The 22559-nt window shown below is 39.0% G+C and overlaps 1 protein-coding gene across 13 annotated transcripts in view; it reads right to left on the bottom strand.

The window, feature by feature from the left end:
• HERC1 (HECT and RLD domain containing E3 ubiquitin protein ligase family member 1) overlaps nt 1-22559 on the bottom strand; it is a 213958-nt gene that overhangs the window by 10121 nt on the left and 181278 nt on the right. For all 13 annotated transcript variants that reach the window (XM_037911292.2, XM_037911297.2, XM_037911293.2 and 10 more), the window contains exons 56-67: nt 20881-21080; nt 19781-19895; nt 18477-18623; nt 17574-17675; nt 12397-12570; nt 9066-9359; nt 7503-7568; nt 7295-7420; nt 6389-6527; nt 5674-5855; nt 1196-1351; nt 437-559 (exon numbers count right to left, since the gene is read on the bottom strand). In XM_037911292.2, coding sequence (XP_037767220.1) covers nt 437-559; nt 1196-1351; nt 5674-5855; nt 6389-6527; nt 7295-7420; nt 7503-7568; nt 9066-9359; nt 12397-12570; nt 17574-17675; nt 18477-18623; nt 19781-19895; nt 20881-21080 — 1824 coding nt within the window. The remainder of the gene's footprint in view (nt 1-436; nt 560-1195; nt 1352-5673; nt 5856-6388; nt 6528-7294; nt 7421-7502; nt 7569-9065; nt 9360-12396; nt 12571-17573; nt 17676-18476; nt 18624-19780; nt 19896-20880; nt 21081-22559) is intronic.

The following is a 22559-nucleotide window of genomic DNA, read 5'->3' as shown; positions in this document are numbered from 1 at the left end:
TCCTTCAAGCTAGCCTTCAGGTTTTTACTATTTCTAGAGCTGCAGAAGGGTGGTTGCTATGGTTTAGAGAGACCATTGTGGCAATTATTAGTTTCAGTTTAACAAAACAATGGATAATTGTTTGCACTCTAAGCACTCAAGTGGGAATTTTCAATGGAAGTTGGGTGCCTCATTCCCACAGGCTCCTTTGAAAACCCAACCCTCAGATACCAGTGTTGTAAAAATACCAGCTAGTGATTCATGTAACTGTATTAGTCAATATTTTGACATAGTAAACTTTTCAAAAGCAGTTAAGTTCCACTGAAAGTTACTTATGCCTTTTTGAAAATTTACATCACATAAAAAATGAAATAAAATAAGAAGTTGAAAATTTGCAAACACACATTTACAGACACTAAGCAATTATTCAAAGGATAATTTCAGTATGAATTCTAACCTGTGGTGAGGATTTTGCTGTGGAATTTCCCAGACCAAGTTTTCCATAATCTCCATCTCCAAAAGCCCACACCATTGAGCCATCTGTGGACACAACTACAGTATGGTTTAGTCCACAGGCCACCTGGTAAGTGTAATACAGTTTTAATTAGTTTTTCATCAACTTACTGAATCAAAAAATAAAATGCCATATTCTGAAAAAAAAACCAACAAAACAACCCTCCCTCCCCCCGAAACCCTTTTCTAAATATTTAGGAAAAAATGTTAAAACCTTTGTTTAAAATTTTATACTAAAGAAATGTGGTAGGGTTTATACACTGACACCCTTACATAACATTCTTTAGACAGTTCTTCCCTCACCCAAACTATAGAACAGCTTTCAAATTATATATCCTCACTGGAGCGCTTTAAACATTAATTCACTAATGGTTAGGGCTAAAACAACAAACCCTAATTTTATCACTCTCTTTTTCACAATTCAATGTTTATAAATGTTGCAAAATAGGGACACACCATTTCAGCAAAAGGATCAGATTATTCAATAAAAAAATATATGAGAGATTATTATGGTTAGATATTTGAGAGTGTTCTGAGTGTATTAAAAATGCAGAGGCAGTAAAAACCAACAAAAGTTATAAAGAGAATTTTTAAACTGACACTACTAAGGATCATAGCAACTGAACATCCTCAAGCGCAACAGTTACTAACAAAATACATTTTGTTACATAATTTCATGTAAGTAACACTAGATAAACCATGCCTGTCCAATCTGATAACCCTCCAGTGCTGTCACTCTTTCAGGAAGTTTCTTGTTGGAAGTGTTTCCTAGACCCAGTCGACCATAGTCACCATTTCCAAACGTAAACAGTTTGCCATCTGCTGTCACCACCGCTGAGTGTTTAAAGCCACATGACATCTAGAAGCCAGAATTAATATGAATTTTAAAATGGAATATTAGCACCATACAATTCAAGAAAGAGGAGAACAGAACCTTCTGAATGCAGACCTAGTCATTCATTACAGTTTAACAGGATAATTAAAAACTAGACTAACTGAATAAATTAACTGTTTTAGACTCTTCTTGTATTTCAATAACAATGTCATAAAACAATTAAAAAGTCTGAATATAGGATGACACAGGGAATCAAATCATAACCAAAGACAGAAGAGTTTTCCCCACAACCCTCCCAATAATCTGTTTGCACAGTAAAGAAAGGAGTTTGAGTTCACTTGCTTTAATTTGTACCAGCACACCTAGCTGGGATTCTTATTCATATTTCTGTGATTATTTAATTCTTTAAAAAAGTGTGCTAAATGATTTGCCTTGCTTTCTAGTATTACATTACCAGGTCAATTAAATACTGTGTAAATTCCCCACCTCTGTCTTCTGTTCCCCATCTTAGTCTCAAAAGAATTACTTATAGCAAAGACCTTTGTTTCAGTTTTTATTTTAAAATTTCCCAGGAATTTATGAGTGTTAATTACAATTTTTTTTTTTAAAAAGGGTGAAAATCGGAGCAAAAAATTAACTTCAGAGTTTTCTGGGTAAATATTGGGGGATGATAGGACAGAAAAAAAGCACAGATGTACCTAGTGTAATGTATCAGATTTTCTTAATATAATCAGTATTTTCAGTGGTTCAAAATTTGGATGAAAACCAGTAAAAAACAAATAATAGCTTTTGTAAAACTCAAGGATTTTTTTAGTAAAAATCAGTAAAGACTTAAAATGAAGGGCCTTATCAACAGTGAAGAAAGGAATTCTCTCTCTGTCAGTAAAGAATTTAGACTCCATTATCCCATGTTTGTCAAAGAACGTCACAATACAGTGCATAAAATATGAGATCACCACGTACACTATGTCTGATAAGTCAGCTCATCCCCTGGTTACACCAAAAATATAAAGATAGAAAAGTTTTCTAATGAACCATGATATGAAAGATAAAATGCCTCCCCCTCTGTTTACAATATTGTTCCTGTTCATATAAGTATCAACTACTTAAAAATTAATAACTGCCTACATGTTACAACATGTTTGAATGCAGAATGTTTTGAACATTTATTTGAAATTTGTAAAATGTGCAATATTAACTACAGGAAATGTACAGTTTTTCCAAAACTAAGCATAATGTTAAAAATACGGTATTTTTCTCAAGGTATCTTCAGCAAAACTGTTCTTATTTTAGAGATGTAAAACTATAGTAGTAATCTTTAGCCAGTCACTACCACTTAGATGCACAAAATTATTTTATATTGCAAATATATGGAAAAATCAATGATGTCCTATTTGTCCATGGCGAATGCAGACAAAAACAACTTTGTAGTGTTTTAATATTTGAACACAGATGCAGCTAAGCATGAAGATACAGTGGTTGCCTTAAGACAGTCAACAAAGTATGTCAGTCATATTTACTAACATCTTCAAACTGAAACTGAACCAAACGATAGCATATATGATGGTAATTGAGATTAAAAGTATGTACTGTCAATTATTCAAGTCAATATAGATATATTGCACAGTTGCAATCAGCATAGATGTTTGGGCTGCAGTCCTCTTGTATAGAAGAGGGAGCTGCCTCAGTGCATTCTTCACAAAGCGTCCTCAATTTTGGAACCAACTCCCCAACTTGGTCTGAAACAATCTGAATTTCTTGACCTCCAGGTCATGCTGCAACCTTGTTTATCTACCTAGGCTTTTGAGAAGTGAAGGGCATGAAAAGGGGCCGATATTTGTGTGGCAATAAAATTATTATTGGGATTGATTTATATTAATTTGTTATTGTTTGTGTGTGTGTGCAGACTAGCTGCTGGCTTTGCTTTTAATTTTGGTTAAAGACACCAACAGCCAAAGACAGGCACTTTTTGGTATATTTTTACAATACACGTCAGTACTAGTACTGTATTTCACCATTTAAGCGAATTTAGAGCTAGTGAAAAAAACTAGTTTGACATAAGAACGCCATACTGGATCAGAATAATGACCTATCTAGCACAGTATCCTGTCTTACAACTGTGGTAAGTGCCAGATTCTTCAGAGGGAGTGAACAGAACAGGGAAATTTATCTAGTGATTCATCCCTTGTCATTTAGCCCAGATTCTAGTGGTCAGAGGTTCATGGACACCTAGGGCATGGGACTGCGTCCCTGACTGTCTTGGCTATCAGACACAGATGGACCTATCCTCCATGAATTTATCTAATTCTTTTTTGAACCCCTTTATACTTTTGGCCTTCACAACAGTCGCAACAATGAGTTTCACAGGTTGACTGTGTGTTGTGTGAAGCAGTACTTCCTTTTGTTTGTATTAAACCTTCTGCCTATTAATTTAATTGGGTGACCCCTGGTTCTTGTGAGAAGGGGTAAACAGCAGTTCCCTATTCACTTTATCCATGCACTCTCTCATGATTTTATAGACCATGATCATATCCCCCCCCTCAGTTATATTTTTTCCAAGGTGAAGAGTCATAGTCTTTTAAATCTTTGCTTGTATGGTAGCTGTTCCATATCCCTAATAATTTTGGTAGCCCTTTTCTATACTTTTTCCACGCAGTATTGAAGGTGTGGACACAGCATGGATTTATACAGTGGTACTATGATATTTTCCATCTTATTATTTACCCATTTCCTAAATGTTCCTAACATTCTGATAGTTTTTTTGATTGCTGCTGCACAGTGAGCAGATATTTTTAGAAAACAATCCACGGTGTCTCCAAGATCTCTTCCTTGAGTGATGACCATTAATTTAGATCCGATTATTTTGTTTGTATAGTTGGGATTATGTTTTCCCAGTGTGCATTCCTTTGCATTTATCAACACTAAATTTTATCTGCCATTTTGTTGCCCAGTCACCCAGCTTTGTGCAATCCCTTTGTAACTCTTTCAGTCTGCTTTGGACTTATCTTGAGGAATTTTGTATTGTCTGCAAACTTTGCCTCCTTACTATTTACCCCTTTTTCCAGATTGTTTATTAATATGATGAACAGCACTGGTCCCAGTACAGATCCCTGGGAACCCTGCTATTTACCTCTCTCCACTGTGAAAATTGTTTATTCCTACTCTTTCTTTCCTATCTTTTAACCAGTTACTGATACATTAGAGGACCTTCCTTTTTATCCCATGACGCCCTTTGCTTAAGAGCTTCTGGTGAGGGACCTTGTCAAATGCTTTCTGAAAATCCAAGTATACTATATTCACTGGATCACCACCGTCCACATGCGCTGACACTGTTAAATAATTCTAATAGTGTGGCGAGGCATGATTTCCCTTTACAAAAGCCGAGTTTCCTCTTTCCAACACATTGCATTCACCTCTGTGTCTGATAATTCTGTTCTTTACTATAGATTACACCAATTTGCCTGGTACTGAAGTCAGGCTTTCTGGCCTGTAATTGCCTGGATCACCTTTGGACTCTTTTATAAAAATGGGCACCACATTAGCTATCTGCCAGTCATCTGGTACAGAGGCTGATTTAAGCGGCAAGTTACATATCACAGTTAACAGTAATGCAATTTCATATTTGAGTTCTTTCAGAACTCTGTGGTCTGGTCCTGGTGACTTATTACTGTTTAATTTATCAATTTGTTCCAAAACCTCCTCTAGAGACCCCTCAATCTGGAACAGTTCCTCAGAATGGCTCAGGTGTGGGAATCTCCCTCACATCTTCTGCAATGAAGACCAATGCAAAGCATTCACTTAGCTTCTCTGCAACAGCGTTATGTTCTTTGAGCGCTCCGTTAGCGCCCAGTGTGCCAGGATTGGGTCTTCTTGGAGTCAGATTGCTTGGGAATGCTAACCTCCATCTATGGCTAAATACTGGCAGGTGACCTAGAGACTGAAAGAGGTGCAGCACAGACAGGAGCAATGGAAGCTTCACCAACACTACTCTACTAGTCCACCTAAACTTTCACACACACACACACACACACACACACACACACACACACACACAGAGAGAGAGATGTTGTGTGCTGTTGACACTGTTAGCTGGGAACTTGACTGAAACCACCAACTCATTTCACAATGGCCAGAGAACCATCAGCTGATGATGACTTTTATTCATTACTTACCTGTGCTTAAGTCAATTTTGTGACATTGAAGAGAAAGGCTCCACATTCCACTGTCAATCCCTGTGTGAACCATCCAGTTGCCTACCAGCATTTATTAATGAGCCCTAGCTAATGTTCTTAGCAGCAACTATTATGTCTACATTTAATAAGTGAATAATAAATTTGTTCTTGAACCTGTGCCACTTCTTCTCCTTGTAAGGCCTCTATTTGCCTGGGTCTGCGCTGTCTGTCACTGTTCCCATGGCCCAGTTTACCATAATCTCCATCTCCCCAGCTAAAGACCTCACCACTTTCTGTCAAAGCCATGGAATGTCCATCAGATCCACAAGAGGTCACTAGTTGTGTTACAACAAAACCTTAAACAAAATGAAAAACAATATCAGAATAAGTTAGAAATATAAATTCAATTATTTTGCATTGTACAAAATAGTCCACAATAATAACAATTACAAGCTAGTGAATGGAATCAGCTCTGTATATACAACCCTGTATACAGTCTTCCTTTACTTTAAGATATAACTTATGCTTGAACTGCTGCAATAACAAATATTATGTTCTTAATAATTATCTAATTCTACTGTGCTAGTCTATTAAGTTTGGGTAGGTGTTCAGTTACATAAATGTATTTCCTTTTTCAGTCCTACTTAAAATGATAAATAATAAAGTTTAAAAACATTAAGTAGGCTTGAATAAATGCATCAAAAGAGACTCATACATGTGTTTATCTGTTCAAATTAATATGAATATAAGATTTTTATTAAAGAGAGTAAAGTACATTATTTTATTCAGTAAATCTGTGTAAAGACTTAGACAATTGTCCTTTTAGTTTTTGAAATATCAACTTCTGCTTCACTAATAGAACAACTCAAAAGAATTAAGATAATTTTACCTTGAAGTGCTGAAATAACAGTTAACACATGAAGGTCATCAGAATTTCCTTGTCCCAATCGGCCATAACTCCCTTCTCCACAAGCCAAAACTGTACCGTTAGCTTGAATGACAAAAGTACAGTTCTGACCACAAATAACCTGGTTAAAGAAAGAAATTAGGGTTTTTTTTAATGCAATTACATCACAAACCATGAACCAAAATGTGCTAACTTTGTCTTTATTTATAACCTGAATTGAGACTACAAAGCTGAAAACATCAGGTTCGGGACAACCACCAACATATTTCTTAATTTAATCACCTAACTGTTACTTCACTTATTCTGAATTTAGCAGAAAAATATGTTTTAAACTAAGGGGGTTTTACCACATTTCACATCACAATAAAATTCCTTCATTCAGTGTTTTGGATGAAGGTGGCCCCTGAAGATCTAAAAATGGTACCACACACAAAAAGCTCTCTTTATGATTTAGCTACAAAGACTTTCCCTTTCTTTGCAAAACTATTTGGTCTGGTAGTATGTTCTCCAGTGAGATTCTCAATGTATTTCTTGCAGCAATTTGGTTGTCTCATTATTTCACCCTGTGCTCCAGCACCACATTATTTCAGAAAGCAATCTTGCGACATGGATTATATCAAAACTGTGCAAATATTTTTTTACACTGTACTCACTCTAATCCTAAGAAATGATTTTGCCAGTTTCTTGGTGTGAATTTGACAAAAACTAGAGCAAATCTAATAAAAATTCTGACTGGGGGGAAAGTACCTTATACATTTCGGAGTTCTTTTGTTTTCTGGAAAATTAGCACTGAGTCCAAAAGGGATATTGATAGATATTTTGTAACTAACAACTGAAAATAAGGCAATTTGTGAAGAATAAAATGTAAATCTCTCCTAACACTGTTACCTGTTGAGCCTGTGAGAATGAAGGTGCTGCTACTGGTATCATGACATTTCTACCAGCTTCTGCTAGCTGCCCATGGCGCCCTGCTCCCCACAGATACACATCACATTTGCCACCAAGGTGCCAATCCTATGAAAGAGCATAAAGGAGCACTTGAAAATTATATTGATAATTTTAGTATTTTAAATTTAAAATAATCAATTTTACTAACCTCAGGCCTTGATGTTGCCCAAGACATAATCTGCTCATCCATACCATTAATCCATTTACTGTTATCCTGAATGATTAAAAACAGGTATATTAGGGTCAGCCCACCATTTGTGCATTATTCTTTCAGTTAATAATCTTGATTTCCCTTTAAACAGTCACTTGGAAATGGCAAGCCTTTTCCTAGATGAAAAACGGTTATTCAGGTCTACTACTGAACAACAAACAGCTTTTGAACATAAATGTAAAATAGTTTTAACTGTGACTAAAGCAAAATTTATGTACAATTTATTTTTATAAATTCATTCATATTCAGTATTACTCATGTAAACTTTAATGTATCATTGTTGTCCTTGGGGTACACCTATTTTTCTTAATACTGGAATCTAACATTTAATATTGTTATCATAAGAAAAAATTTGGACTCATGAGTGTCTAAAACTACTTATGGTAAAAAGGGTTGCTTTTAACTGCTGCAGTGGAAAACAAGCTAAGTGTGCCACTCAAAACAGCCTAGTGAAGGAAGATGTGACAATGGATTCAAGAAATGTATAGAAAAAATAAAATCTTCCTTGCAGATTTGGACCAACAACCTGCCAAGTCTAATAGCATGCATCTTGCACTGGTATATGCCCAATGCTTCAGAAAAAGGCAAAACCCCATAGTGCTCTTGTACACAGAAGGGAATCCTTCCTGATCACTGTGATAATCTATATGAGTATTTAAAACTAAGGTTCGAAGGTATATGTGGGGTCAATAGGTATATAGCAAGGAAAGCAACTAGGAAGAGCCATAATTATGTTTTCCCTATGTAGCCTCAATTTTAGGAGTACATAAGTGAAAGTATTTATTTGCAAAATTATACATACTTACTGATAAAATCCAATAAATACAAAGTTTCTACTTTAGGTTCACCTGTCATAGCCCATTATATTGGCATTTTGGTAGTGCCAATATAGTTAAAGTGTAGGACTACTCTGAAAAACTACTTTAAAGATGTCATAATAGGGTGCCATTGCATTTCAATGACTCCATATAAAATTTACTCTGTCTACATGTTAAAAAATGAATGAATTGTCAGCCCTGCAAGCTCCCCTTGGAATGTCATAGTCAAGCCAAATTCTTACTGGTTTATGTAACCATAATAGAGGTTCTGCAAATGGAACTTTGTTAATTCAGTTGATTTGTGAACCAGAATTAGTCCAGCTCACTTTTCCCTGTGTCAACTCTGCAGGCTAAGACAATATAACAAAAACTGACTGTAGTTAGTAAAGCAAGTAGATATGACTCTGAATAGACACAGAGGGAGCAGATCTGCTAAACAAGGAAGATGCCACTTTCACACTATTAGTTCTATTACATATGTTTATATGGCACCAATTGCCTCATTTTATATCAATTAAAATAAAGTCTGTGCACTCTCTTGGTATTTCCATTAAGTAAAGCATAACAATTTACTCTTTACAAACTTTTTAATTTTTTTAGGTAATTATTACAGATGTTATCTGCACAATATAGTGCATTCTATACATATACTTAATAATTGGCAGAATGAAGTGCATATTACCATTAGAAGTATAAGCTCATCCTCTGGCACAGGCTCCAGATCTGGAACAGTAAAGGATTCTGGAAACTGTGCTCCTTTGGCCAGAGCTTCAGCAGCTTTTATAGTAGTTGAAAAACATTCTAACCAGGCCCACTCTGTAGGATTCCAAGCTGAGGGATCGGGGAGGCAGTTCTGGTGATGAGGCGGTATTGGTGGATTACACAAAAGCTGATCGAGGTGAAGCCCCACAGCAAGTGAAGCCAGGCACTGCATATAAGGGCTATGAACAAGCTGATCTCCACAGACCACATGGGGCTAGAGGGAAAAAAAAATGGAAGGTCAACATATGAAGCTAGAGGCATACTTTCATCACTTCAGAAATAGTAATTCTTCAAAGCTCTTTCTATAGAAAAAATATTTCCCAGAAAAACCCCTTTCCAATAATTTTCATTCATTTCCGCACAATGAACCGGGACCATTTGTCAAAGTACCAGACTTCACTCTCGTTCGGTATTTGAAACAGAAATACTGCAAACACATTAAAATGATTTCACTAGCAAATGCACTTCAGCATATTATCAGAAATTACCATTTTTTAGACAAGGTACATCACTCAAATATATTACAATATAAAAACATTTTTTTTAATTTGGTTTTTCTTTCTCTCTTTTTTTCCCCTTTCTTCTTTTTAAGTAGAATACAGTATTGACTAGAATAATTTCTTAACCTAAACAGCAAATTTACAATAATTTGATGTAATTTATAAACAGTTTAAATAATTCTCTGAAAAGCCTACAATAATTTTCTCTTCATTTTCTTTTCCATGTTAAGGAAGACACAAAATCCAGCTTTCAAACATGATTTTGTTTCTCTTCGGTTGGGAAATTCTGAAGAACGAAAAGCAGAAGTGGAGAAGTGAGCACTATTACATGCCTGAATGAAAATAACCTGAAGGAAAGAGGTTACTATGGCATTACAACACATGATGAACAGAGATTAAGAAAACTGTTGATGGTGACGGATGCTGTAGCCATAAACAGATGAGGGAATGCATCAGAATACCAGCAAAATAAAGTACTTGTGACATATCTCTGTGCTCCTAGGTTTAAAGGCCTCAAATGAGTGGACAGAATTTGGAGATGTATTCGGGAAAAGGATATGTAGCAGACTTAGCTGCCCGCTACATGGAGTGCTTACTGTACCAGCTAGAGAGAACAGGATAGGTCTAAATGGAAAAAATGTACCTTGGACTCCAAATTAGGGATGTAAAAGTTTAACCAGTTAACTGATAAACTTGATGCTTATCGGTTTCTGTTAACTATTAAACTCCGCCCAGGGTCCTGGCTACCACCCTGAGCAGAGCCCCGGAGGCGGGTCCGGCAGTAGAGTCCTGCCTAAAATGTGGTGGTAGTGCAGCACCCCCCACATCCCTAGCGCCCCAGTTAACCGTTTAACTAACAGAATTTTAATCGGTTACATGGTTATTATTTTTACACATTATTTACATCCCTACTCCAAATTGCTTACTGATAGAAGTAAAGCAGCAACCTAGTTTGTATGGGAATCTGCAATGAGGCTTTGTTATTAAAGGTCATTACAAAAGAAGACTGATAAAAGAAAATGTCAGATAAGTTTTGCAGAGTTTCCTATAACTATTCTGGCAGAGATTCTGTAGTAGACAGAAAAAGGACTTTACAAATATGATTCAGACATATGATCAAATATGACAGTTTCAGAGTCCACATGTTCTAAAGATGGAGTGTCTTAGTTAGCCATTGTGAAGAACTATATTAGAGTCAAGCCAGAGAAAAGGCAATTAAAGTAAGTGATGGATGTCTTGTAGGATTGTCTGGTTACAGTTCAGGAAATCAAAATAGCCTGAATCCAGTATCCAATTTGTCTGGCAATCCTGACATTGTCTTGCGTCAACAACAGATGTCAACAGATGGAACAAATCTAGATTTCAGTGTGTAACAACAAATTCTATCTACACTGCCCCCATCATTTATACTGCTCACACTGATGGGAGGGACATGACACAGGACTGGCAATGCCAATAGGATCAGAATCCTTGTTTTTTAGTTAAGCCAGCTGGTTTATTTTTGAAGAGACTAAGCAGAATAGTGTCTCTCTCTCCTACTTGTTTGAGTAGAGATACTTTCTTTCCTCACAACTGGTTTTCTGGGAAGTATACACAGGATCCTATGTCCTTCTTGGTATATCGGTGCCCAACTCAGGAAGGTTAGTTCACAATTTTTATAATTTCTAAAATTCTTTAGGACATTTATTCTATTGACTGCTCGGTAGTGTTAAGGCACACAGTGATTTCTGTGAAATACCTCCAGCTATACAACTGAATAAATGGGAGAGAGAGTAAGGGCATGGAAAGTGCTAATGGAGTAGTTCAGTAGGCAAAATCACATTTATTTGCATCAGGACCATATGTTAATTCCACTGAAGAGGTGCAGATATTAATACCAGCACCAGAACTGCAAATCTAAATAAACACTTCCAGAGAAATCTGTAAATTCCTGTATTAAAAAGGAAACACTGGCTATAATTCATAACAAGGCCTTGCAAGAGATTTTGTGAAGATTATTTGTATACCAGCCCTTACAGTCATAAAGAAGCTAAAATGATGAGATTCTGAGTGGATTTTGCACAAAGGAAAATGTTCATATATATGCAACAAATTGTTTTCTGAGACATGAGAGCAATCTCCTAGCCTTATCATTTCTTATTTTAGAGGAGGATGCAAAGTAATCAGGACAAGTTTAACACCATGTTTAAGGTCATTCAAATTAGGTCTCAAAACGATGTTTTGAAAAAACATGTGGATACCACAGAAAATTAAAACAAACAAAGGTGAGAAAAGCCTAACTTCCTGGTTGTTTTTTTTTTTGGTTGATTGGTTTTAAGGGAATGTGTGTGGTCGGGAGAGGGGAGGAGGAGGGGCGGGGAAGGCAACCTGATAAAGCGTCAGTTTGAGGCTGCTTTATCCAAGTGCTGCAGTTAAAGCAATACAGCAGTTCATGTGTAGCGGTGAGGTCAAAGTGAGTTAAAGAAGAAACTTCTAGGATAGCTGAAACACCTATATAAGGCCACAAGAGCCAAGGATCTTGTAGTAGGTGACAAAACAAGAGGAAGATCAGAAACAGCCCAACATCAGGACAATGTAGTTATGCTAGAGTACTCAAAAGAGAAACTATAAATCTGATGTCCAAAGGTGGGACTGAATCTCAACAAAGGTTTCTTGGGTTGACCGTCAAAAGTTTAAGATAGTTGAAATTCAAGACAGACATCTCATGTTACATATGTCAGTATTTGATGTTCCGCATTCAACTATTCTTACCTTTTCATAGGCATACTGTTCCTGAAGCATTATTGGCAAACGTTCCAAGAAAGCCCTCATGCAAGGGGCCATATTTAATCCTAAAACTCCCTGTTGTTTCAGTGCAGTCCTACATGTTGCAAGGACGTGATTGGAAGATATCCACTCTGATGTGCAATTCACCACCAACACATCCTGTTCAACAATACAATCACCAGATACATTTTATATACCAGAAATTAAACAGAGGAAATATGCTTATTCAGATCAATCTGACTACTCTCACTAATTGTCTTTGTCCCAACACTGCTCAACACCTAAAAGTATCAGTGTGAGTAAGTGACAATGCTGAATTGAATGAAAAATTATGTACCTTTATCATCTCTGTATTTATACAACACTTTAAATAATTGCTCTTAGACAGCATTATAAAATGGGTTGGTAGCACCTATTATTATTAAGGTTGCCTGATATTTCTCATTATAAAACCATTTTCAGTTTCTTATACCTTTTCTAAACTCTAGATGTTTGAGCCGAGGTTTTTTATGCTGGGTGTCATCCTCAAGATGAAATTTTTTGAAAAATTTCAACCAAAATGGTTCCAAAAACTAGGCTAGGGAAAAATATATCAAGAACAAATCTCCTTCTTTGACAGGGTTACTGGTCTATTGGCTGGGGGAAAGCAGTACATATTGATTTTAGTAAGGTTTTTGACTCAGTCCCACATGACATTTTCATACACAAACTAGGGAAATGTGGTCTAGGTGAAATTAGTATGAAGTGGGTGCACACCTGGATGAAATACTATACTGAAAGTAGTTTCAATAGTTCACTGTCAGACTGGGAGGGTGTATCTAGTAGTACGTAAAAACACCCAGCATATAAAATTTCAGCCCAAATGGTTAAAATTTGGTAAAATTATAAGCCAATGAAAAATGAAGGTTACTCATCAGTACCACTTACAGGTGAGTAACCTCCATTTCTTCTTCGAATCACCTCAGCACATTCGATAGTTTGATAAATAGAACTGTCTTCCAAGGAAGATGGGATGGGGTTTTCTAATTAAACAGTGATTGAAGAACCACTTTACCAAACTGAGCATCTGACCAGGATGCATAATGTTTTGTTAACATAAGAATAAAGCTGCATGTCGCAGCTCTGCAAATTTCTGCAATGGGAATATACCTAAAGCAGCATGCCATGGAGGCCGCCTTTGCCCTTGTGGAATGGGATCTAATCCCTGCTGGGAGAGGGACAGAGGCTAATTTTTAGCTCTTTTCAATGCATTGCCTAAGCCACTTAGATAGTCTTTGCGAAGTAAATGCCTGTCCTTTATTATTTTGTGCATAAGAAAACTGATCTGGTGACATTCTAAACTCTTTGGTTATATTTAGATAGAAAGCTAAAGCCCTTTTAGCATCTAGTGCAGGGGTCGGGAACCTATGGCACGTGTGCCAAAGATGGCACGCGAGCCGATTTTTAATGGCACAGTGCTGCCTGCCGGGTCACAGCCGCCAGCCCCACTCAGCCCGCTGCCGAACCCAGGCCGGGACCCTGGCAGGCAGCAGCATGCCATTAAAAATCCTGCCCACCCTGGCCCGCTCTTCTCCGCCCCCTGCAGGGGCACGGTGAAGAAGCTTGGCCCGCGGTTGCTGCTGCAGGGCAGGCAAGGTCTCCCCTCCCCTACCTCTTCCCCCAGCGTGCTGGGTTCCTGCCCCTCCTCCTCTCCCTCCCTGCCGCCGATCAGCTGATGGCCCTTGCGAGGGAGGGGGAGAAGCAGAGCCGCAGCACGCTCGCTGCTCCGGGGAGGAGGTGGAGAAGAGGTGGGGACAGGGCCTTGGGGAAGGGGGGTGGAATCAGGGCGTATACCCTCCAGCCCTGTCATAAATATAAAGGGAAGGGTAAACACCTTTAAAATCCCTCCTGGCCAGAGGAAAAACCCTTTCACTTGTAAAGGGTTAAGAAGCTAGGATAACCTCGCTGGCACCTGTCCAAAATGACCAATGAGGAGACAAGATACTTTCAAAAGCTGGGGGAGAGGGAGAAACAAAGCCTCTCTCTCGGTCTGTGTGATGCTTTTGCCGGGGACAGAACAGGAATGGAGTCTTAGAATTTAGTAAGTAATCTAGCTAGATATGCGTTAGATTATGATTTCTTTAAATGGCTGAGAGAATAAGCTGTGCTGAATGGAATGGATATTCCTGTTTTTGTGTCTTTTTGTAACTTAAGGTTTTGCCGAGAGGGATTCTCTATGTTTTGAATCTAATTACCCTGTAAGGTATTTACCATCCTGATTTTACAGAGGTGATTCTTTTTACTTTTTTTTCTATTAAAATTCTTCTTTTAAGAAACTGAATGCTTTTTCATTGTTCTTAAGATCCAAGGGTTTGGGTCTGTGGTCACCTATGCAAATTGGTGAGGATTTTTATCAAACCTTCCCCAGGAAAGGGGGTGTAAGATTTGGGAGGATTTTGGGGGGAAAGACATTTCCAAACGGACTCGTTCCCAGTAACCGGTGTTAGACGTTTGGTGGTGGGAGCGAAAGTCCAAGGGCAAAAGGTAAAATAGTTTGTACCTTGGGGAAGTTTTAACCTAAGCTGGTAAAAGTAAGCTTAGGAGGTTTTCATGCAGGTCCCCACATCTGTACCCTAGAGTTCAGAGTGGGGAAGGAACCTTGACAAGCCCCCTGCCATGAGCCGCTCTGGGCAGGGGGCTGGGAGCACCCCCATGGCCCTAGCCCACACCCCCAGCCCTCTGCCCTGACTCCTGTGCACCCCCCTCACACACACCCAGCCCTCTGCCCTGACCCCTGCACCCCCCCATGACCCCAGCCCTGACTCCAGCCCCCGCCACACATACCCAGCCCCCCCACACCCCATGCCCTGACTCCTGCACACCCCTCATGCTCCCAGCCCTCTGCCCTGACTCCTGCACCCCCCACACATACCCATCCCCTCCACCTCATGTCCTGACTCTTGCACCCCACACATTTCCACCTCCACCATGAGCACCAAACGAGAGCTCCTGCACACACACCCCCACATTCCCACCTGCACCCCTTGAACCAAATCGGAGCTGCCCAGGTAAGCACTCCACACCCAAACCTCCTGCCACAATCCTGAGTGCCCTCCCTCATTCTAGCTCCTGGCCAGGCCTTACACCCCAACACCCAGCCTACTCCTTCACCCCCAGCCCTGTGCTCAGTGCACTCCCACCCTCAGCTCAGTGCAGAGATAGAGGAAGAGAATGGGCTAGAACCAGAGAGAAGGTAGGTACCCACTCTATGTGGGCAGGACCGGGGATCCCAGACCGGCAGCGGGCTGAGTGGCAATGTACTGATCCGCTCAGCCCACTGCCGGTCTGGGATCCCGGCCGCAGGCCCCGCTCAGCCCGCTGCCGGTCTGGGGTTCTGGCTGCTGGCCCCTTGCCAGCCGGGGTCCTGGCCGCAGGCCCCGCTCCGCCTACTGCCGGCTTAGGTGAACGGAACCCCAGGCTGGCAGCGGGCTGAGCGGGCCGGCGGCGTAAGATCAGCATTTTAATTTCATTTTAAACGAAGCTTCTTAAACATTTTGAAAACCTTGTTTACTTTACATATGACAATAGTTTAGCTATACTAATAGAGAGAGACCTTCTAAAAAACGTTAAAATGTATTACTGGCATGCAAAAGCTTAAATTAAAGTGAATAAATGAAGACTTGGCACACACTTCTGAAAGGTTGCCAATCCCTGATCTAGTGTTTGAAGCTTTGCTTTGCCTGAATGAGCACAGGATCTAGGAAAGAATACTGGCAGATTAACTGATTGGATGAGATGAAAATTGGTTACCACCTAGAATAAGAATTACAGGTAGGGGTGGAAAAATCACTTTGTCCTTGTGGAAAATAGTGAGTAGTGGGATCAGTCATTGTGGCTTGAAGTTTGCTTACTCTTCTGGCAGATGTTATGGCTATAACAAATACTGTTTAGATTAACAGGTAAAACTGTGAATATTCATTCAGATGTTCAAAGGAAACCTTTATAAACTGAGTAAGGACTAGGTAAAGGTCCCATGATGAAGGTGTATCTTTGACTGATGGATATATGTTTACTTAGACCTAAGCCCTGGTCTGTAAAATATTCTGCGGTGGATCTTTCCCAGTCTCTCCTTTGAAGCTGTTCCATTTTGCATAAGTAATTAGTCATTAGGCCAGAGAGAGCACGAAAGAATGACTCTATAGACTGGTGGTTAGAGGACTCACTTGCGAAGTGGAAGACTCAAGTTCATTTCCCTGTTACAATTAGTATTTAATTATTTATACACAGTGGAACAGCTTCAACAACAGAGAGAGTCCCACACCATATCATCTCATAGTCCAGTGGGTAGGGCACTTTCCTCCAATGTGGAAGACCCAAGTTCAAATCCATATTAGCCAGAGTGGGAATTTACTTCGGGTCTCCCACATTCTAGGTGAGTGTTCTAACACTGGGCTAAAAATCAAAAGGGAGAAACCGCTACTTCCAACCCATCTTTTGTGACTGGTGCCTCAGTCCTGAAAAAAAATTAATATTTTTTTTGACAAGAACTATTTGGCAAATTCACAAATAGATTTGGCCAACTGAAAATTGCATTTTTCAAATTTCACTATAGGCCAAAAAGAAAAAAAATCACCCAGCTCTAGTTGCAATAGGACACTAAAGAAAGGTACTGTACAATGCTAAATTTTACATTTTCAACCACAAAGACTATTTTAACCTTCTGAAGCAGATATTTCTTCTATGACACACATTTCACATCTCTGCCATAAAGAGGGGTGACATTTGTTACATGCAATAAATTTCAAAATGACAAAGCATTCACCAGGGTGCATATTTTTTTAAATTGATTTCCCCACTTCTCTCTTTTTCATACATGAAGTCTGAAATCTAAACAAAAGTTTTTTAACTCTTTTTAAAAGATAAGATGGCAGTTGAGAGTCAAAACAATGTATTCTGCATGTAAACAGACAAACTATGTACAGCAGAACTTTAATTACTCAAGCTCCTTATTTGACAGCAAATGCGTGTGGATAACATGGACTAAGCAGAACAGGGAGAGAAATATGCTAGCAGTTTGTTAGAAAGAAAGGTTTGGGTAAATGGGCTTCTTTTTGTAATAAGAACCTTCCCTTACTACTCACAAATTTAACTCAAAAGAACAGCACTTTAATATACAATAATACCTTTGATCTATTCGAGCAAGCAGCTACTCCAACATCAGGGATCCATACTGCAGTCTGAATAGCTCCAGAACCAATCACAACACTTTGTAATACAGAGCCATCCTAAAACAAGAAATGTTTTGATCAATACACATATTTAGTTAAACATTTGAATTTATCATCCTGTAGTACTCTAAATAAACACCCCCCCAAACATTTCAATTAATGCTTGTTTAAAGTATTTTAAACCCTTTGAACTAAAATTCCTATGCAATAGTCAAAAAGGCATATGCGTTTTCCAAAATATATTATTAAAAGTTAAAATGAGCATTGATATAACACCTTCTAAGTGTTTTACACAGTCTCAACAGCCAGTGAAGAAAGCAAGTATTATTCCCTTTTTTCAGAGGGGAGAAACAAAAGCACAAACTGGCTAAAGACCTGAGGTCATAAATGACTTGACCAGGCACATAATCAGTTGCAGAGCCAGGATTAGATTTCAGGTATTTTACCCCAAATCTTGTATTCATTATTCATGACTACGCTTCCCCTAATTTTATAAAGTATTTATTAAAGAAAACTACAAAGGACATAAAATTATCCTTTAGCTTTTGATCTTAAACATACCTATTTTAACAAACTTTAAGAAATATAACTAAGCTTTCATCACGGTTATTATTAGTAAAAGTCATGGACAGGTAATAAACAAAAATTCACAGGAGCCCCTGACCTGTCCGTGACTTTTACTAAAAATAACGTGGGGGGAGAGCTGACGGGGGGATGACTGAAGACCAAGTGTGGGAGAGGAAAGCCCAAGCTGCGAGGGCCCTCTGGGTGCCGCAGCCACTCTAGAATCCATGAATTCTGTGACATCCATGACATAATCTTTGAGTAATCTTAAATATAACTCAAAGACAACCTTACCCGTAAAGACCAAATGTTCATGAGCCCACCGAGCCCACCAGACACTAATACCAGTCCATCAGAGCTGAAGGCCAAAGTCCGAACAGGAGTAATATGTCCTCTCAGTTGATAAATGCACTTGGCATCTACTGCTTTTCTGTATCCATCCTGCAAATTATTTCATCATTATGACATATCCTGGATTACATTTATAGAAAATTGTGAATAGAAGAGTGTTTCAGATTTAGACTTTTTTGCAACCAGTGTATAGATTTTCTTGGTTCAACTACTTTTATTTTATCAGGGAAAGAAGAATAAGGCACCATAAAAAGAAAAGGGCTTATAGAATTATTCAAGCTGATACAACAGACTATGAGCACCTACAGTGATGTTGCACTCTAAGTAAATATATCTAAATGCATATTTACTTAAGAGACCTTAGTTTTATTTGTAATTATTTTAGTCATGTTTTATAAGGATGCCTTTAACTTATTACCATCTATATTTTCCTCTTCGAAATACCATAAGCATTCAAGACCACATTACGGCTGGGTCTTACCATTTAAAAAAACATTTTAGTTAAAATTAAGTCAAGGCGAATTTATATGCTAAGAAACTTTCAATATTATTTTAGTTTTCTCTTTTGGAAATAACTGAATAATTTTAAAAGAACTAGATAGCATTACCAAGTTTTAGCCAAGATCAATAGCTCTTGCAAATAAGTTGTTTTTAAACCTTGACCTCCCATTTAGAGTCATAGACCTTAAGACCATAATGGACCACCAGACCATCTAGTCTGACAACAGGTCACCGACAGCACCCAGCAACCACACACGAAACTCAACATACAAAATTAGACTAAAGAATTAAACTACCCAGGAAATAATACTATTAGGCAGGGAATAGAAGGGACCAAGGTGCACCAATGCCCAAAGTACCTGCAATGGCAGGGAACTGATTAAGGGAAGTACACCCAGATAATCCTGGCAAGCGACCTGTACTCTAATGCTACAGAGAAGGGCGAAAACCCCCACAAGGTCACTGCCAATCTGACCCGGGGAAAATTACTGAGCACGTGAGCAAGACCCTGAGCATGTGAGCAAGAACCATTTCCTGCCTTGGAAACACCTCCATGTGCATAAGCACAGACAAATTAAAATAAATGTAACTTTTTTAAACTAATTTGTTTTTAAATATTTCTCTCTTCTCCCTCTCCATCCATGCAGATATTTAAATATCTTGCTCCCATCCTTTCCTATTATCGTAGAAAAAACCATGGATACAACCAGGTTAAGATTTCCTAACATTTGCTAAACTGTCTTTACCTTGCCACTTGTTTCCTGTTCCCACCATCCTTCTGCACTACTTGAGCTGGACTGCAACACGCTCAGCATGTCTTGGGGAACACTCCAAACACACACTAAGCCATTCTGGCATCCTCTGAAGAAAGTTAGAATAAATCACATGAAAACAAAGTAAAGTTATTAACATACAGCACCAATCAACAAATGTCCTAAAAGTATGTCAGTCTGTTATGATATACATTTAGAGCAAGATTAAGAAAGGTAATCTGCTTAAAAACAAAGTCCAAGGGCGGCAGATAATTTTTTAAAAGTTGTATACAGATTTAGGAGTAATACTCATTGAAAAAGTTCATTTTTCTTTGTTTAACTCTTTCTTAATATTAATTTTTGCCAAAACTATTTTGTTCGTACCACTTCGTTTAAACGGAAGTTAGTGAAGTAGTATCTCCAATATAAAAGGAAAGTTGAGGCAGACTGGAAAAAGGAAAAACTTCTTTTTCATTGTACTGTTTGAAATTTTACTATATTATTTAATTCACTTTTTTTATTTTTACATAAAATATGCATATTGACAGTGATTTTTTTTTATTCCTGCTCAAAATATTTAGGAATATCCTCCATAGGTTTTCACCTTATTTTTCACATTAAATATTTGCATATTTTACCTAATACTCCCTTGCAATCATTGTGCAATCAGAATGTATAGGTCCCAGGAATATTTATCAGCACAGGAAGCATTTGCAACTATGGACATAACTGGCACTTTCCACAACAATGATTAACTGATGTTTCCAATAACCTGCAAACATACCACATTACGTTTCATTGTGACAAATTCAAGTTAATTAACTAAGATCAGCCCTGGTCAGTACTTGGTGCAGATCCCTCCAGAGAAAAGCCTAGGTGGAGGGGAAAAGCTGTTGGTGATTCAGTAATGGGAACTTTTTGTATTTAAGTCAGTGCTGAACAAGTGTTCTACAATGCCTACAATGAACAGCTTGTTGAATTTTGTTGTTTTTTTGTTTAGGATGAAAGATGCTACATAAATCCAAATTGCTATAAGTATTAATACAAAGTACAAAGACTACACAGGAAGTATTAAAGCAAAAATGTTAACATACGTAGCCAGTAACAGCTGCAACTTGGGTCCTTTCCCTGGAAGGTTGCACCAGGTAATACTATTCACAATAGCTGGATGGGAGAGTGAATGCAAACGCCTCCAGCATCCCCCCATATATCTCCAGAGTTTCACCATTTCTTCTTTGGAACACGTCATAAGAATCTTACCAGGTGGATCCCACTTCACACTAACAATGGTGTCCTAAAGGATTCAAACAAACAATCAAAAAGATTACAACATTCAGTGTCTTCATAATATGACTTACAAATATGAACATCACACAAATCCAACTAAACTTCCATCCAACACAAAAGTATTAAGCACTTGAACTTCATATACAAAAAATAAACCACAAAAAAGGAACTATGTTGATGATTTGATGCAGCAATTTATAACAGAAATGAAGTCATACCTGGTGGTTATCACAGTTCTACGAGAGCGAGAAAAAAAAAACAGTTACTCACCTTCTCGTAACTCTTCGAGATGTGTTGTTCATGTCCATTCCAATCAGGTGTGTGTGCGCGCACGTGCACAGTAGCCGGAAGATTTTCCCCCTAGCAGCATCCATGGGGTCGGCCTGGGTGCCCCCTGCAGTTGCATCTTCATGGCGCCCAATAGAGGGCCCTGCTGACCCACCACCCTCTCAGTTCATTCTTGCCAGCTACTCCGACAGAGGGGTAGGAGGGTGGATATTGGAATGTACATGAACAACACATCTAGAAGAACAACAGTTACGAGAAGGTGAGTAACCGTTTTTTCTTCTTCGAGTGCTTCTTCATGTCAATTCCAGTCAGGTGACTGAAAAGCCCAAGTTCCGGAGGTGGGGTCGGAGTTGTCCACTGACTGGAGCACTGCTCATCCGAAGGCCACATCGTCTCTGGCCTGCTGGGTAATTGCATAGTGTGTGGTAAAAGTATGAATGGAGGACCACGTAGCCGCTCTGCAGATTTCTTGTGTGGGAACCTGAGCCAGGAACGCTGTTGATGAAGCCTGCACCCTGGTGGAGTGCGCAGTGATTGGAGGTGCAGGAACCCCTGCCAGGCTGTAGCACTCCCGAATGCAGGACGTGATCCATGACGAAATTCATTGCGACGATATAGGCAGACCTTTCATTCTGTCCACCACTGCCACGAATAACTGGACCGACTTTCTGAATGGCTTCATTCTCTCGATGTAGAAGGCTAGCACCCTACGGACATTCGCTGAGTGAAGTCTCTGCTCCCTGCTGCTGGAACACAGCTTTGGGTAGAATATCAGGAGAAAGATGTCCTGGTTGATGTGAAACTGTGATACAACCTTCAGTAGGAAGGCAGGATGAGGTCTGAACTGAACCTTGTCCTTATAGAACACGGTGTATGAGTGCTCTGATGTTACGGCTTTAAGTTCAGACACCCTCCTGGCCGAGGTTAACACCACCAGGAATGCGACCTTGTAAAAGAGGTTGAGCAGGGAGCACGATGCCGAGGGTTCAAAGAACAATCCCATGAGTCTACGAAGGACCAGGTTAGGGTCCCAAGCCAGGACAGGCTGCCAGATGTGAGGGTATAGCCTGTCAAGACCTTTTAGAAACTGGCTGACCATCGGGTTAGCAAAGACAGAATGGCCCTCCGCGCCCGGGTGGAAGGCCGAGATGGCGGCCAAGTGAACCCTTATTGACGACACTGAAAGCCCCTGCTGCTT

Source organism: Chelonia mydas, chromosome 10 (assembly GCF_015237465.2).
Source record: "Chelonia mydas isolate rCheMyd1 chromosome 10, rCheMyd1.pri.v2, whole genome shotgun sequence".
NCBI lineage: Eukaryota > Metazoa > Chordata > Testudines > Cheloniidae > Chelonia > Chelonia mydas.
The sequence above is the reverse complement of the archived record's forward strand: the minus strand, read 5'-3'. Positions and strand labels throughout refer to the sequence as shown.